Raw genomic sequence first — 14,805 nt, forward strand, 5'->3', positions numbered from 1 at the left:
TCTGCCCTGGTGAGCTCCCACTCTATCTAATGTACCTGGGATAATGGGGGGATTAAGTGACTTGCCCAAGGTCACAAGGAGCAGCATCGGTTTGAACCCACAACCCCAGGGTGCTGAGGCTGGAGCTTTAGCCACTGCGCCACACTCTCCCCACAGTAGAAATCTTCCAACTGACTTCCTTCTGCAGCTTGTGCGTAATTACATAGCCCTAAAGAGGTACAAATTTATTTATTTAATTAATTCATTTCTATCCCATTCTCCCCAAAGAGCTCAGAATGGGTTATACAGGTTGATATACATAATATTCAAGTTTCAAGTTTATTATAAAATTTGATTAATCGCCTATTACAAATTCTAAGCGATATACAAATCGATCAAAATGACAGAATTAGGGGAAACAAACATAACTAACAAAGGGACTAAATCTACTAAAAGAAAATAAAAACCAACTTATATAAACATAATGAAACACAAGGAAAGGTTAGGAAAGAAATACAATCTGATTAATATGAAGAAAAACAATTAAGGTTAAAAACAATAGGAAAGGGAAGGAGTAAACTCTCAGAAAATATAAAGGAAAAATAAGAGTCATGAGCAATTCATTTCGTCATTGAATGCATCTTTAAAAAGAAAAGCCTTAAGTTTGCTCTTAAATTTCTCCAAATTCTTTTCCTCTCTTAAATAAATTGGAAGTGAATTCCATGTTTGAGGAGCTGGGATGGAAAAGATAGATTGCTGCCGTGTGTTAATAATTTTGAGAGAGGGAATGACCAATAAGTAGTAATCTTGCTGAAGTATAAGGTATGAGGACTTTATAAATAAAAGCTGGGGTTTTAAATAGGAGAGATTTAAAGGTGAGCAAACTTAATTTATACATTAATCGATGTGCGACTGGAAGCCAATGTGCTTTTCTAAGTAAAGGAGTCACATGATCAAATTTCTTGGCGTTCATAATATACAGTTAACAGGTTACAGTACAAGTTTTAAATACAAGTTTATATCCTAACTCGACACATACTAGGGATTTAATACCACTAGACATAGTATAGAGTTTACAGTATAAATTTGACATACTTCCAGTGCAAGATTTATCAATAGAAGTTTTTATCTTGACCTGCCACACATCGAGGAGGATCCAGTCCCAATAGCCATTCATATTTCTTTGTAATCCATCGGTCTTAGGCAGGGGAGTTAGGTGAAGGATCTGATCTGTGGAGGCAGCCGATGGGACCTCAATGGTGGAACGCTCTGCCACATTATATTAGAAACGAAAAAGACGTCACAATATTTAAAAAATCTTTAAAATCCTACCTGTTTAAAGATGCTTTTAATATTTAAAATTTTTTTAAATTTTTTTAGTGAGGTTTCTAATCGTGCTGTGGTTTAACTGCCCCTCACCCCCTTGTTTTTTCCTTTTTTCTACCAAAAATTGAAAATTGTAACTTTTATTTTTTCCCTCCCGACTCATGTTTGTATTTAATGAAATTATATTGTTAAAATGTTAGTTTCTCTTTATTATTCTTTAATTGGATTTTGTACATCGCTTAGTAATTTTAATAGGCGATTCATCAAATGTATTCATAAACTTGAAACTTGATCATTGGGTTTAATTAGGTTCAGAGCCAAATTCTATCAAGTTCTGTAGTGCGCATTTTTCCCACCACGCAGACAAACGCCATTGAGCAGATTTCCTAGATCCACACGTAGGACGTTGGGTATTTGCCACTTCTTTACCATGTCATGTGATTTCCCTCCAGTTCACAGACAACGGGGTGGTTGTGTTTCAACGGTACAGCTATGACAATATGTACACCTTTAGCTATCCGAGCCGTTTCCAAGCGTCGATGCCACCCATGATTGCTGCTTTCTGGGCTGACGCTGACTTGTCAACAGGATATGGAGAAATGTACTATCAAGTGAGTAACTCATGTTGCATGAAGAGAATACAGCACTGACAGCTGCTCTGTTGATTGCACCTTTCTGTGTATGGCACCCATATTGTCTGGGGAGATTTGTTGACTATTGATGGCTTCTGTTGAACAGGTCTGTTTTGATTGCTTTCCTAAAGTTGAGGAGTCCTTCGAGGGATCTAATCGGTGGGGGCAATTGATTCCAGTGGCTTGGTATGAAGTGGGAATAGGAACGTCATTTGAAGGCGTATTTCATCTTGGGAGCGAAGGGACCTCTTAGGCACATACAGAGGAATCGTGGTCGTCATATAGCCCGGCACCATGTCGCAAACATCAGGCCCCTGAAGACTGTGACAGGGTCCTGCACAGACCGAAGTGGTCTGGGGGATGACCTGTCCAGTATGATAACTGGTTCACAGCAGGCAGCTTCGTTCCCAGTGTCTCCCAGGCTCACCGAGACAATTCCAGTTCAAAACAAGTATTTATTGGTGACACAAAAAAAACAAAACATGGCCACAGCAGTTCCCTTTCAGCCCAGTGGACAATCAGGTCAGGACGTCCAATTAGAATGGCATGAGTGCTGCTCCAACAATATAATAAGGTTCAGAAACAGTCCTTCTGGCATAAAAACCCCAAACCCGGAAACAAAATTAAGCCTTCTTTGTACTCAATCCCTTCCCTTTAAGAGAGAGGGAGAAAAATGAAAATTGGTATAGTTCCTGAACCCCCAAACAATAGGGGTAACAGTTTCTGTTCTCTGCTCCTGCAGAAGTCTCACTTAGGCCTGGCCCCTCCCATGCTGAGTATTCAAACCCTTCTCCAGAAGCAAACAAAACCAAACATTTTTCTTCAGGCTTCAGTTTGATCGTTTTGGCCTAGTTTGGAACAGACCAGGACTCCAAACTGGCAGGAAGGTGTAACTTAAACCCTCAGATCTTGGCCAACCCACCCAAAGTTAAAGGCAACCAGCACTTCCTTAGCCAATCACTCAGGCTTCTTTCATAAGGTCAGATTAAAAGCAAACAAAAAACATCTTTTAAAGCATGGCCTTTAGTCCTGAGCATGCAAGACCCATAACAGTCAATTTGTGCCCAGAATCCTTAAATATCCCAAAAGGCAAAAATAAAAGTACCCTGAGGCATTATCACACTCCATGCCTCAGGCAAATCTGGTGGGCTAGAACCCACTCCAGTTCCCCTGTGACACTGATTTCATCTTTTCCTTCTTAGCTCCTCCAGAGGTAAAGATAACTTCCTTCTGGGCCACATCCTTACAGCTTCCCTTGGGCTGCAGGGCTCCTCCCGGCTGAAACAGCTCTATTCTTAAAGCAACTAGCCCTGCTAAAGTGGGGCTGACCTCTGGTACACTTTAAAGGAAAACCCTTTGGGGCTCTTTCAGTTTTAAATCCTGGATCCCTGGTAGGACTACGCTCTTCCTCCAGAGGCACAGAGCCCTGGCTAGTGGGATCCCTGTCACAAGACTCAGCATATGGCTACAGGCATAGAGCTCGGGAGACAGGGTCACGGGCATGGCAGTTTTTTAAAAGTCTGATTGCCGTGTTTTGTACACACTGGAGACCTCGTCAGAACTATCAACAGAGGACATGGATAATACCTGCTGCTTATCTCCAAGCAAATCGACACAAACTCTCTCATTTGGCCATTGGTTTGCGGTTTAATAAAACTTGATATACCCCCCCTGGCCTTTATGGATCAGGGCGATTTACAATAAAATACAAAAGTAATATTTGTAGAAAAGAGCTCCATATATCATGAAAGAACATTCAAACACGAGAGTCATCCATTTTCCCCCATAACTCATTCTAAGATTCTCTCAACCTAATGACACTGCCAAGAACACCCAGGAGAGCGTACAAGAAGACTTTAGAGCCCTGGGTGAGAAGCTGAGGAGGATGGAAGCGCAGGTGGTCTTCTCCTCGATCCTCCCAGTGAGGGGCAAAGGTAGAGCCAGAGATGAGCGCATCCAGAGGGCTAATGACTGGCTGCGAGGATGGTGCAAGGAGATGAACTTCGGGTTTCAGCACCATGGAGAGATGCTACAAGGACTACAAGGATCAGACGGGCTACACCTGACCAGAAGAGGGAAGAACGTCCTTGGACACCGACTAGCCCGCCTACTTCACAGGGCTTTAAACTAGGTAAGTTGGGGGAGGGTACAGGCTCAATCAACCCACCTGGCAAGCTAGGCTGCCAACACTTTTTGGAGACTGGGGTAAGTGGACACCAAAATTCTGGGTCCGGGACTGGGGCGAGTACACACATTTCCGAGTCTGGGGTGGGTACATGTTGTGATTTGGGGTCTAGGGAGGGTACACACCTTGCAAATTGTACCAAAAGAGTCCAAATAGCTCAAGCGGGAATTCCCCCAAAGGGTACACACATTTCTGTGTCTGGGGTAGATACTCACATTAAAACTAGCACTAAAAGCGAACATGCGACATGGAAAGCCATGTACGTCAACGCCCACAGTTTGGGCAACAAGATCTTAGAATTAGAGACTGAAATGAGGAACGCTGACCTGGATGTGGTGGCGATATCTGAGACCTGGCTCACGGACTCCCACGGGTGGGACATGGTCATACCAGGCTACAATTTACTTTGCCGTGACAGGGAGGGCAAAATGGGAGGAGGTGTAGCACTATATACTAAAGATGACATTAAAGTCACCAGAATTGCAGATGTCAGGTACACAGGGGAATCCCTTTGGGTAAATTTGGCCAGGGGGAAAGACAAATGCCTGTATCTTGGCGTAATATACAGACCCCCAAGTCAAAAGGAGGACCTGGATATGGAATTGATCGGAGACATAGAGAATATCACCTTGCGTGGGGATACAGTACTGTTAGGTGACTTCAATATGCCTGGTGTGGATTGGAACACACTTTCCTCTGCATCCAGCAGCAGCAGGAGGCTATTGAACTCTTTAAAGGGAGCAGGACTGAAACAACTGGTACTGGAGCCAACAAGGAAGCAGGCAATACTGGACCTGTTACTTACCAATGGCGAAAGTGTCACAGAGGTCTCAGTGGATCAAGCGTTGGCCTCCAGTGACCACAATATGGTATGGTTCAATCTCAAAAAGGGGTTCGCCAAATCTAACACATTGACCAAGGCCCTAAGCTTCAAGGACGCCAACTTCGAGGGCATGGGGGAATTCATCCATCAAGCGCTACAAAACCAAGCGGTAACAGATAACGTAGAAGAAATGTGGTCAGCTCTGAAAGATACCATACAGGAGGCAACCAACCGATATATAAAATCAGTAAGTAAACGGCGAAGGAACAATAGGCCACAGTGGTTCTCTGCGGAGATCTCGGGCCTCATAAAAGAAAAGAAAAGAGCGTTCATTTCTTACAAACAATCAGGGAATCAGGACTCGAGAGAAGACTACCTGGCCAAGGCAAGAGCTGTCAAAACAGCAGTTAGAGAGGCCAAATTCCGAAACGAGGAGACGTTAGCGAAGAACATCAAGAAGGGCGATAAATCCTTTTTCAGGTATATTAGCGACAGAAACAGAAACACAGGCGGGATGGTACACCTTAGGAAAACAGACGGGAACTATGTAGAAGCGGACTCGGAAAAGGCTAAACTTTTAAACGAATACTTCTGCTCGGTCTTCACCCGTGAGAAGCCGGGATCTGGCCCTCTGCTACAGACAAGGGATTGTTCAGTAGACCCGTTTAGTAGCTTCGAGTTTACGCCAGGCAGTGTCTACTGTGAGCTGTCTAAACTCAAGGTTAACAAAGCGATGGGGCCAGACAACCTACACCCCAGGGTGCTCAGGGAGTTAAGTGATGTCTTGGCGGAACCACTATCCGCGCTCTTCAATCTCTCCCTTAGTACGGGTATAGTCCCGTTGGACTGGAAAACGGCTAATGTCATTCCACTCCACAAAAAAGGTTGCAGAATGGAGGCTGCAAACTATAGACCGGTGAGTCTCACATCAATAGTGAGCAAGCTGATGGAAACTCTAATCAAACGACAATTGGATACGATCCTGAACGAGGAGAATCTACGGGATCCCCGTCAACATGGATTTACTATGGGGAGATCCTGCCAATCCAACCTGATCAGCTTCTTTGACTGGGTGACGAGGAAGCTGGATGTTGGGGAGCCCCTGGACATCGTATACTTGGACTTCAGCAAAGCTTTCGATAGCATACCACACCGCAGGCTGTTGAACAAAATGAGTTCTATAGGATTGGGTGACACTTTGACAAAATGGGTTGAGAACTGGCTTGGAGGCAGGCTTCAGCGGGTGGTGGTGAATGGCACCCCCTCTGAAATGACAGAGGTGATCAGTGGAGTGCCTCAGGGCTCGGTCTTGGGCCCGATCCTGTTCAATATCTTTATAAAAGACTTAGCAGAAGGGCTTCGAGGTAAAATAACGTTATTCGCAGATGACGCCAAACTATGCAATGTAGTAGAAAGGAGTGCAACGGTCAAAAACACAATATCTGACAATATGACGCACGACCTACTCCTATTGGAGCGCTGGTCTAGGATCTGGCAACTAGGTTTCAATGCCAAAAAATGCAAGGTCATGCACCTTGGCAGCCAAAATCCATGCAAAAGTTACACCCTTAATGGCGAGATCCTTGCAAGGACTGTAGCAGAACGAGACTTAGGGGTGATCATCAGTGAGGACATGAAGACTGCCAATCAAGTGGAGCAGGCTTCATCTAAGGCTAGACAAATCATAGGGTGTATATGTAGAGGTTTCGTCAATCATAAGCCTGAAGTCATTATGCCATTATATAGATCCATGGTGAGACCCCATCTGGAATACTGTGTACAATTCTGGAGGCCTCATTACCGCAAAGATGTGCTGAGACTGGAGTCGGTCCAGCGAATGGCCACCCGGATGGTCTCGGGACTCAAGGACCTCCCGTACGAGGAACGGCTGGATAAGTTGCGGCTATACTCACTCGAGGAACGCAGAGAGAGGGGAGACATGATCGAGACGTTCAAATATCTCACGGGCCGCATCAAGGTGGAAGAAGATATCTTCTTTTTCAAAGGTCCCACGGCTACAAGAGGGCATTCGTGGAAAATCAGGGGAGGGAAGCTGCACGGTGACACCAGAAAGTACTTCTTCACTGAGAGAGTGGTAGATCGCTGGAATGGTCTTCCACTTCAGATGATTGAGGCCAGCAGCGTGCCCGATTTTAAGACAAAATGGGATCGTCACGTGGGTTCTCTTCACAGAGAAAGGTAGGGGTGGGTCATTAAGGTGGGCAGACTGGATGGGCCGTGGCCCTTATCTGCCGTCTATTTCTATGTTTCTATGTTTAACCTCCCATATCTGCAAATCTCTTCGTGTCTTAACTCTCCTTTGCCCCTTTAAAACAATTGTCTATTTGTTTTTTAACATTTTTATTGGAAAGGTATCATGACAATACAATAAAGAACAAGACAGAAAAGAGCATTGCCATGCTCAAGATACAGCATATCTGAATATCAAGAATTTTTCACAATTTTCCCCTCCCCTCCCCAACAAACAGCACTCATGTGCTTAAAGAAAGGGTAAAACAGAACAAAACAGGGAATCACACGTTTAGCCTCCGGGGCTAAGGAATTCCAAAAGGGCTCCCAAGTGGCGTGCAAACGCCTTCCTCTAGGAGTGTCCCGATCCAAGACCCCCTGGCGTTCCAGTTGCAGATGTATGAGCAGAGATCTCCATTGAGCTACCGACGGAGAAGTGAAGCAATATTGATTTAACACCCAAGAGGAGAGCGACTTTCAAAACATCACGCAGTCCCGTAGGCACTGGTGCCACTACTAGACAACAGGAAAATAAGTCCAGCCCCCCATAAGACATGGATATGAGGGAAAATCCTCTTCCAAAAATAAATGAATTGTACAGGAATAAAACAAGTGACCGAGTGTGGCATTTTGATGATGACACTTCGGGCAGATAGAATCTTTGTTGCGCTCGACACGGGGAAAAATTTTTTATTGTGTTCATCAGACATCAATATAATTGTATCTTGTCTAAAGCTAATGTGAAAAACTGAATCTTTAATAAAGTCTTAAATTTCTTAAAATTCATTTCTTGGTGCATTAATATGAGAAAATGGTTTCTCCATTGTCGCTTTGCTCATACCCTATATTGACTCTGCCATATTTTGTGTTTTCGTAACGTCATATTTTTATAAGAACACAACGGAAAATGTTATATTTTTCCCTTGTAGGTTTATGATTTCCAAGCATCACCAAACTCTAACCAAGGTTTCAAATCATCTCTGGAAAGTGCAATCAGCACTAGTTTTACTTCTCTGGACACGAAGTTCAAAGCACTTTGGGCAATTAAAATCACATGGGAAAAGGTGCCCCCATATCCAGCCATCTACTTCTCACCTGCCCAGGTAAGTGTGCGCAAGTTCCAGGATGTGTCCACTGGTTGTGTTTCATTTCAGTTGTATGGGGTTGTTTTTGTTTCGTTTGATTTTCCATTTTGCTATATTTCATTTTTAGCACATGCAGTTTGCAAATGAAACCAAGTGAAAAGAATTTTTGTTGCAATTTACTTATTTGTCTTCTAATGAAATGGAACCAAACCAGACTGTCGCATTTTTCCTGTCGTGATGAGAAACACCAGCTTTCCGACAGAGTCCCAGTTATTCCAGAAAGAAGAGCAACGGGTCAGCCGGGGTCTCTTCTCTTGCCACTGGAGTGGGAGATCTCAGCCTAGCCAATGTGGTTTTCAGGATATCCTCTATTGCATGCAGATCTGCCTCATGCATATTCATTGTAGATATCCTGAAAACAGACCCCGGACTGAAACTCTTCTTAATGATAAATCCCTGCTTCATCTAAAAGGTGGGCTTGGTATCTCCAGGGCTTATTTTGGGGTCCCATCTCGGGTACTGTAGAGACCTTGGTTTTAGATCTCCCTGAGGCTTTCCGTGGACTCCCCAAGAGGGTCTCCAATGGTGTCGTAAGGGGTGTCTCCTTGCTCGTAAGTGCATTTTGCAATCCTGGACTGTCTCTGAGCCTCCCTCTTATTGGACTTGGAGATCTTTGGTGCATAATTTGGCCGCCTGGGAAGCCCGAGAGGCGGTTGCTGCTTTGGGGAGCCTATCTGGATTCCTTACCTCCTCGAGGTCGTAGCCTCCTTTTGAATCCTCTTGCTTAGCTTACTAATGTTCCCCACACTTGCTCCCAAGGTCGGTCACTGCCTGTCCTTTCTTTTTTTTGGGGGGGGAGGGGTCTCCTCCTGACGTAGCCCAAGTGCCACAAGAGTACGGGCCTTTGAAATCTGGGAGACCTTTTGGTCGTCTTTTATTGATTTCTGGAGGGGATCCACGGGGGGGAAGATGTACTGGGGGGGTTTTGGTGGTAGGGTGGAGGGGAGGGAGGCTGGATTTGCTTTTTTGTCTGTTTCTGACATTCTGTACTGTTTCATGTTACTTCTTTTGATCTTGTTGTATTCCTTGTTCTCTGTTCTCTTCAAGTTCACAATAAAACAGATTTAAACCTAAAAGGTGGGCTTGGAGCATTATGCTATTGTAGGGTTACCAGAGGTCCGGATTTCCCTGAACCTGTCTTCTTTTTCAGGACATGTCCGGGGGTCTGGGACAGCTTTTCAAAACCCAGCACTTTGTCCTGGTTTTGAAAAGAAATTGCGTCTGGAGGGGGCATCCACGCATTCCTTTCTGGCTGACGATCAGGCAGTGGGGGGTGGGGCTGGGGGAGGAGCTAAGGGCAGAGGTGGGGATGGGTGGGCCTGGGGGAGCGGGTCTAGGGGTGTCCAGATTTTCCCGCCTTGTCAATTCCATGAATTCCTGGGACTCCATTTCTCATCCTTACTCTCTCTTTTGCTCAGACCAATACTTATCAAGTCATTTTGGCTACAGATGGCCTCTACTCATTCTGCCTGATATTATTTGACGATGGAGGAATGAACTGGAATTACTATGCACTTCCTTCCTCATATCGGCCTAAAATGGGATATTTCAGGTGAGCAACTAATGAATTTCTAATTTCCAATTCCTATTCTATTGAACAAATGGTTTCCTATGCGTGTCCGACTCACCCTCTGGACCTCCGCTCTGTCTAGAACGGCGGAAAGAGTTGTCAACATCGTCCTATCTCTGATCTGAAGAAGGGTCACCTTCCAGAGCTCTTCAAACAATGCACTAACCCCCTACCCCTCTTTTACGAAGCCGCGGTAGAGGTTTCTACCACGGCCCACAGCGCTAAATGCTCCAATGCTCATGGAATTCCTTTGAATGTTGGAACATTTTGAGGCAAATTCTATAAATGGCGTCCTGATTGTAGCCGGTCTAACCAGTCAATTGGGACACATGTTTAAAAAAAAAAAATCCCGAGGCAGGCCGCCTACAATGTAGGTGCCTCCGGGATCCAAGGGAGGCACAGAGGCCCACCTAAGCTCGCCTAAGGCTAGGCGTGGCTTTAGGTAAGCCTAGATAGCCCTACGCACCTCCCTAGGTCTGCTGGCCTACATTTCAAGCCACTGAGCTTATCACATCAAGGGATCTCCCTGCCGTGATAAATTTAGCGGCTGCGACAACCCGTCTCCCCCCCATGAAACCTACCAGCAGGAGGGATGCCCAATCCCTCCTACTGGAACCCTCCCCCCCTCCGTCGCCACAAATATCACCGGCAGGAGGGATGATGTTCACCCCCCACCCCCGCAAACATCGCTGGCAGGTTTCTGGTACTACAGTATATGCTGGTTTTTTTGTTTCTTTTTAATAATCCTGTAGTGGAGTTTCCAGATATTCTAATGTCGAGGGCTTTCCAGCTTTCAATGACCCACAGACAGAACCTTATGTCAGCATCCAGCAAATCTACAGACCGGATCAGTACATAGGCAGAAATACCGGTAAGAATACCACTGCAGTTTCACTATTTACGTTGCTCATTTTCAGACCAGTAAATTATTTAAAATCGGAAGAGACCCTCAGCTTATCTAAAGGCAAAGGCAGGGGGTTTTATTTTTCCAAGAAACAGCAACAAACATAACATATCCCGAGTCTAAAGCATATGCCTCGGAAGTCATGAAAATCTCTTATTCTATAGTGGCAGCCCGTAAGTGATGTCACAGAGAGCTGGCACCGATTCACGATGCTGCTCGCACCGGGAAAATTAAAGATGTAGGAAAGGAAGGGGCGGACGCATTCGAGGAGCGGGGGAGGGTCAAGAAGGAGCGGGGGGAGGGGGAGGAGAGGAGAACAAGTGCCAGTGTCCCCATCCCTCTGCATCCTGTCACTGGAGTTTCTATCAAAGCCCTCCCTTAACCCATCCCAAACCAAATCACAGACCGTGCCGGATTGGCCAGAGATCCTCTGTGTTCATTCCAGGCAAATTTATCTCTACAGCAGTGACATTTGCTCTGTCTATGAATTTCAACACCACCACTTCTGCAGTTATTTTTAAAATTTCTAGACTGGTTTTTTCCCAAAACGGTTTACAAAACGTTACATCCATACAATATTAAAAAGTCAGAACAAAATAAGAACAGACAGATTCGATCTTTACATTAGATCAATCGCTCAAAGAGGAGTGTGTGGCGCAGTGGTTGGATCTACAGCCTCAGCACCCTGGGGTTGTGGGTTCAAACCCCGCACTGCTCCTTGTGACCCTGGGCAAGTCACTTAATCCCTCCATAGCCCCAGGTACGTTAGATAGATTGTGAGCCCACCGGGACAGACAGGGAAAATGCTTGAGTACCTGATTGTAAAAACCACTTCGATAACCTTGATAGGCGGTATATAAAATCCTAATAAACTTGATCTCCAAATAGTTGTGTTTTTTAACATTTTCTTGAATGAGTTCCTATCTCTTCATTTTCGAATTTGGCCAACAAGGCTATTCCACAACTTAACTCCTGCACGTGTAAAAGTCATGGCATTCGTTCGGTTTCATTGATCTTAAAGGTTGATACCCAGACATCGGACTCTTAAAAAATTCAGGAATCGTACCATATAGAAATTGGTGACATAACACACGGTAATTGCACTGAATGTACCCATAATATACAAATGTTGCGGCTGCATTTAATCAGCCACAAAGGGGGGAGGGCGAAATGCAAACCAACAGCAATTAAAAATGCTGCTAGCTGAGGCACCATATTCCACGGTAAATCTCTTTTTGGGGCTGTAATATCTATCTAGGAAGGAAAACACCTGAGGAAAACTCAAGTGTAATACTCCTGTCTCTCAGTCACTGGCTAAAGCCTTTCCCTAAACTTTTTATTTTCAAAATCAAACAGTGTTTTCAGGATCAAATGGTGAGAAACATATTGGTTTGACATTGCGGTGCCCGCTTCCAACAGTGGCCAGTATTTGAACGACTGCTTCTGGAAAAAGTGAGGTAGTTGAGCGCACACACCCCTCCCATCCCCCGCACCAGCTCAAGCGTTCTTCAGAGAGAGTGGAATGGACCTTGCAGAATTCCAGCTTCTTCAGAACATTTGTGGTCCACTGTGGCTGAGCTGAGCTTCTCATTCACAGGCCAGAAAGGACGATGGGCTTATCGCCTGGAGAGAAACAACAGGAACACGGAAAATCCTCGGCAGAAGTGTCTGATCTGGTACTACAATCAGCCTGAGCCGTACCAGCAGTGGGCCTTCTCAGCTCCACCGTGTCCCTGCACTCATGGCCAAGCACGCTTTGATTCCTCGTTCGCTGCCGGAGATATGATCAGCCACTATGGATTTGAACAGAAGACGAGTGAGTACCTTTCTGCAGTTTCAGATGTTTTAGAGGTTCAAAAACAAATGGGCAGCTGTCTTTTCTGGGCGCAGATGTAGCAGTGACTTGGGGAACAGAAGTTCACATACGCAGGCATGCAACTGCTGCACTTGTATGATCATTCATTTTTAAGTCCAATCGATGTGCAATTGGAAATTTAGTTGTTTATTGGGATTTATTAACTGACTTTGTCAAGAGATTCACTCAAGGTGGTGTCCACAGTGGCATAGTGAGGGGGTGGGGTGCTGTGTTCATGGGGGCGCCAGCATCCATCTTCCTTCCACACCCCTTCCAATACTAAGATAGTTAAGGGGCTGGAGGAGTTGCCGTACAGCGAAAGATTAGAGAAACTGGGCCTCTTCTCTCTCGAGCAGAGGAGATTGAGAGGGGGACATGATTGAAACATTCAAGATACTGAAGGGGATAGACTTAGTAGATAAGGACAGGCTGTTCACCCTCTCCAAGGTAGAGAGAACGAGAGGGCACTCTCTAAAGTTGAAAGGGGATGGTTCTTCTTCACCCAGAGAGTGGTGGAAACCTGGAATGCTCTTCTGGAGGCTGTTATAGGGGAAAACACCCTCCAGGGATTCAAGACAAAGTTAGACAAGTTCCTGCTGAACTAGAACGTACGCAGGTAGGGCTAGTCTGAGTTCGTGTGATGGTCTTTAACCAGAGGGCCGCCGCATGAGCGGACTTCTGGGAACGATGGACCACTGGTCTGACCCAGCAGCGGCAATTCTTATGTAATACCACACAAGTGCGCCTCTTCCCTTCCCCATACCAGTGTCAGCTCTTCCTCTGACATCACATCCTGGACCCGCACCTAGGAAGTGACATCAGAGGAAGAGCTGAGGCTGGTGTAAGCAGCAGGTTGGGGTTGCACATTAACGAGGTACAGGGTAAGGGAAGGGCATGTGAGTACATGGCAGGAAGGGTCGGGGAAGGAGCAAATGGGGTGGGGGAAGGGCTGCAGTACAATTCAACACAAAGCTTACAATTTTGTTAACAGCATAACAATAGTACAAGGACCAAATCTAAACATTAATACAATGAATGAGGATAACTCAAAATCAGCCCATTGAAACTTAATAATGGAGCTGGCGTGAAACTGTATAAAAATGAGACACATTTAACAACACTGAAATTCAAATATTAGAGATATAATACAATGTCAGCATAATACTTATGAATGCCTAATAAACATGCATTGGAACATTCAGGGAGCAAGTACAGATACACTTCTCCCTCTGTATTCGCGGTTTCAGCATTCACGGTTTCGATTATTTACGGTTTTTAGCTTGCTGGCTCCTCCCCCCAAATTGCATCAGCTTGCATAGAGAAATCACCGATTCCTGGCACTTTCTTCACCGTGTTTTGCCTCTCCTTCAGGAACAGGCCAGGTCTCCCACCATGTTATTCGTGGTTTCACCGTATTCACGATGAGTTTTAATGGAAAACAGCAAATAGCATATAATAAAGTTATTTGCGTTTTTTCTGTATTCGTGGTTCTGTTAATCCCCTATTACAGCGAATATGGAGGGAGAAGTGTATACAGTATAGATGGGGGCAGGGTGGGTGGTCTGTTCCCTGGGGAAATACCTGGAAGGCTAAAGTCAAGGCTGGGCTCTTTTCAGATGCAGAATGTTTCCCTAACAGGGCAATATTTCCACTCCATGTTCAGCGTTGCTTGCAAATTCCTGATCACGGGGTGGAATGTTTCACCATTCAGTGCCACCCAAAATATTTGGGCATGGCCCTGACCCCATCAATTTTTTGTATACAGTAATGGTGATCAGCAGCATTTCACAATATGAATCCGGATAACTTTGAACAGCCCTTTTCCTGTCCTAAGCGACTGGAAAGTTATCGGCCTGCTGTCACTAAATATTGTCAGTCTTCAGATAAATCCCAGCTCTACCCAGGCTCCCATCATGGACTGTCTGGCTCTATCCAGATTGCGCCGGGAAGTCTATAACGATTTCCAATGGCATTATCCAGATGACGTCCATGGAGGAATCGATTAACCCTACTTAGATAACCAACTTTATAACGATCCTACAAGGCATGGACTGCTACATAACTGTGGACAGCCAACTCATCTGTACTAGATCAAGGTTTCAAGTTTTATTAAAAGATTTCTAGGCGAAATCAGAA

The 14,805-nt window shown here is 45.1% G+C and overlaps 1 protein-coding gene across 3 annotated transcripts in view; it reads left to right on the forward strand.

Annotated features, from left to right (window-relative positions):
* MUC4 (mucin 4, cell surface associated) overlaps positions 1-14,805 on the forward strand; it is a 103,266-nt gene that overhangs the window by 20,593 nt on the left and 67,868 nt on the right. For all 3 annotated transcript variants that reach the window (XM_033959662.1, XM_033959661.1, XM_033959663.1), the window contains 5 exons: positions 1,758-1,916; positions 8,125-8,298; positions 9,759-9,892; positions 10,663-10,781; positions 12,412-12,630. In XM_033959662.1, coding sequence (XP_033815553.1) covers positions 1,758-1,916; positions 8,125-8,298; positions 9,759-9,892; positions 10,663-10,781; positions 12,412-12,630 — 805 coding nt within the window. The remainder of the gene's footprint in view (positions 1-1,757; positions 1,917-8,124; positions 8,299-9,758; positions 9,893-10,662; positions 10,782-12,411; positions 12,631-14,805) is intronic.

Source organism: Geotrypetes seraphini, chromosome 9 (assembly GCF_902459505.1).
Source record: "Geotrypetes seraphini chromosome 9, aGeoSer1.1, whole genome shotgun sequence".
In the NCBI taxonomy this organism is placed as follows: Eukaryota; Metazoa; Chordata; class Amphibia; order Gymnophiona; family Dermophiidae; genus Geotrypetes; species Geotrypetes seraphini.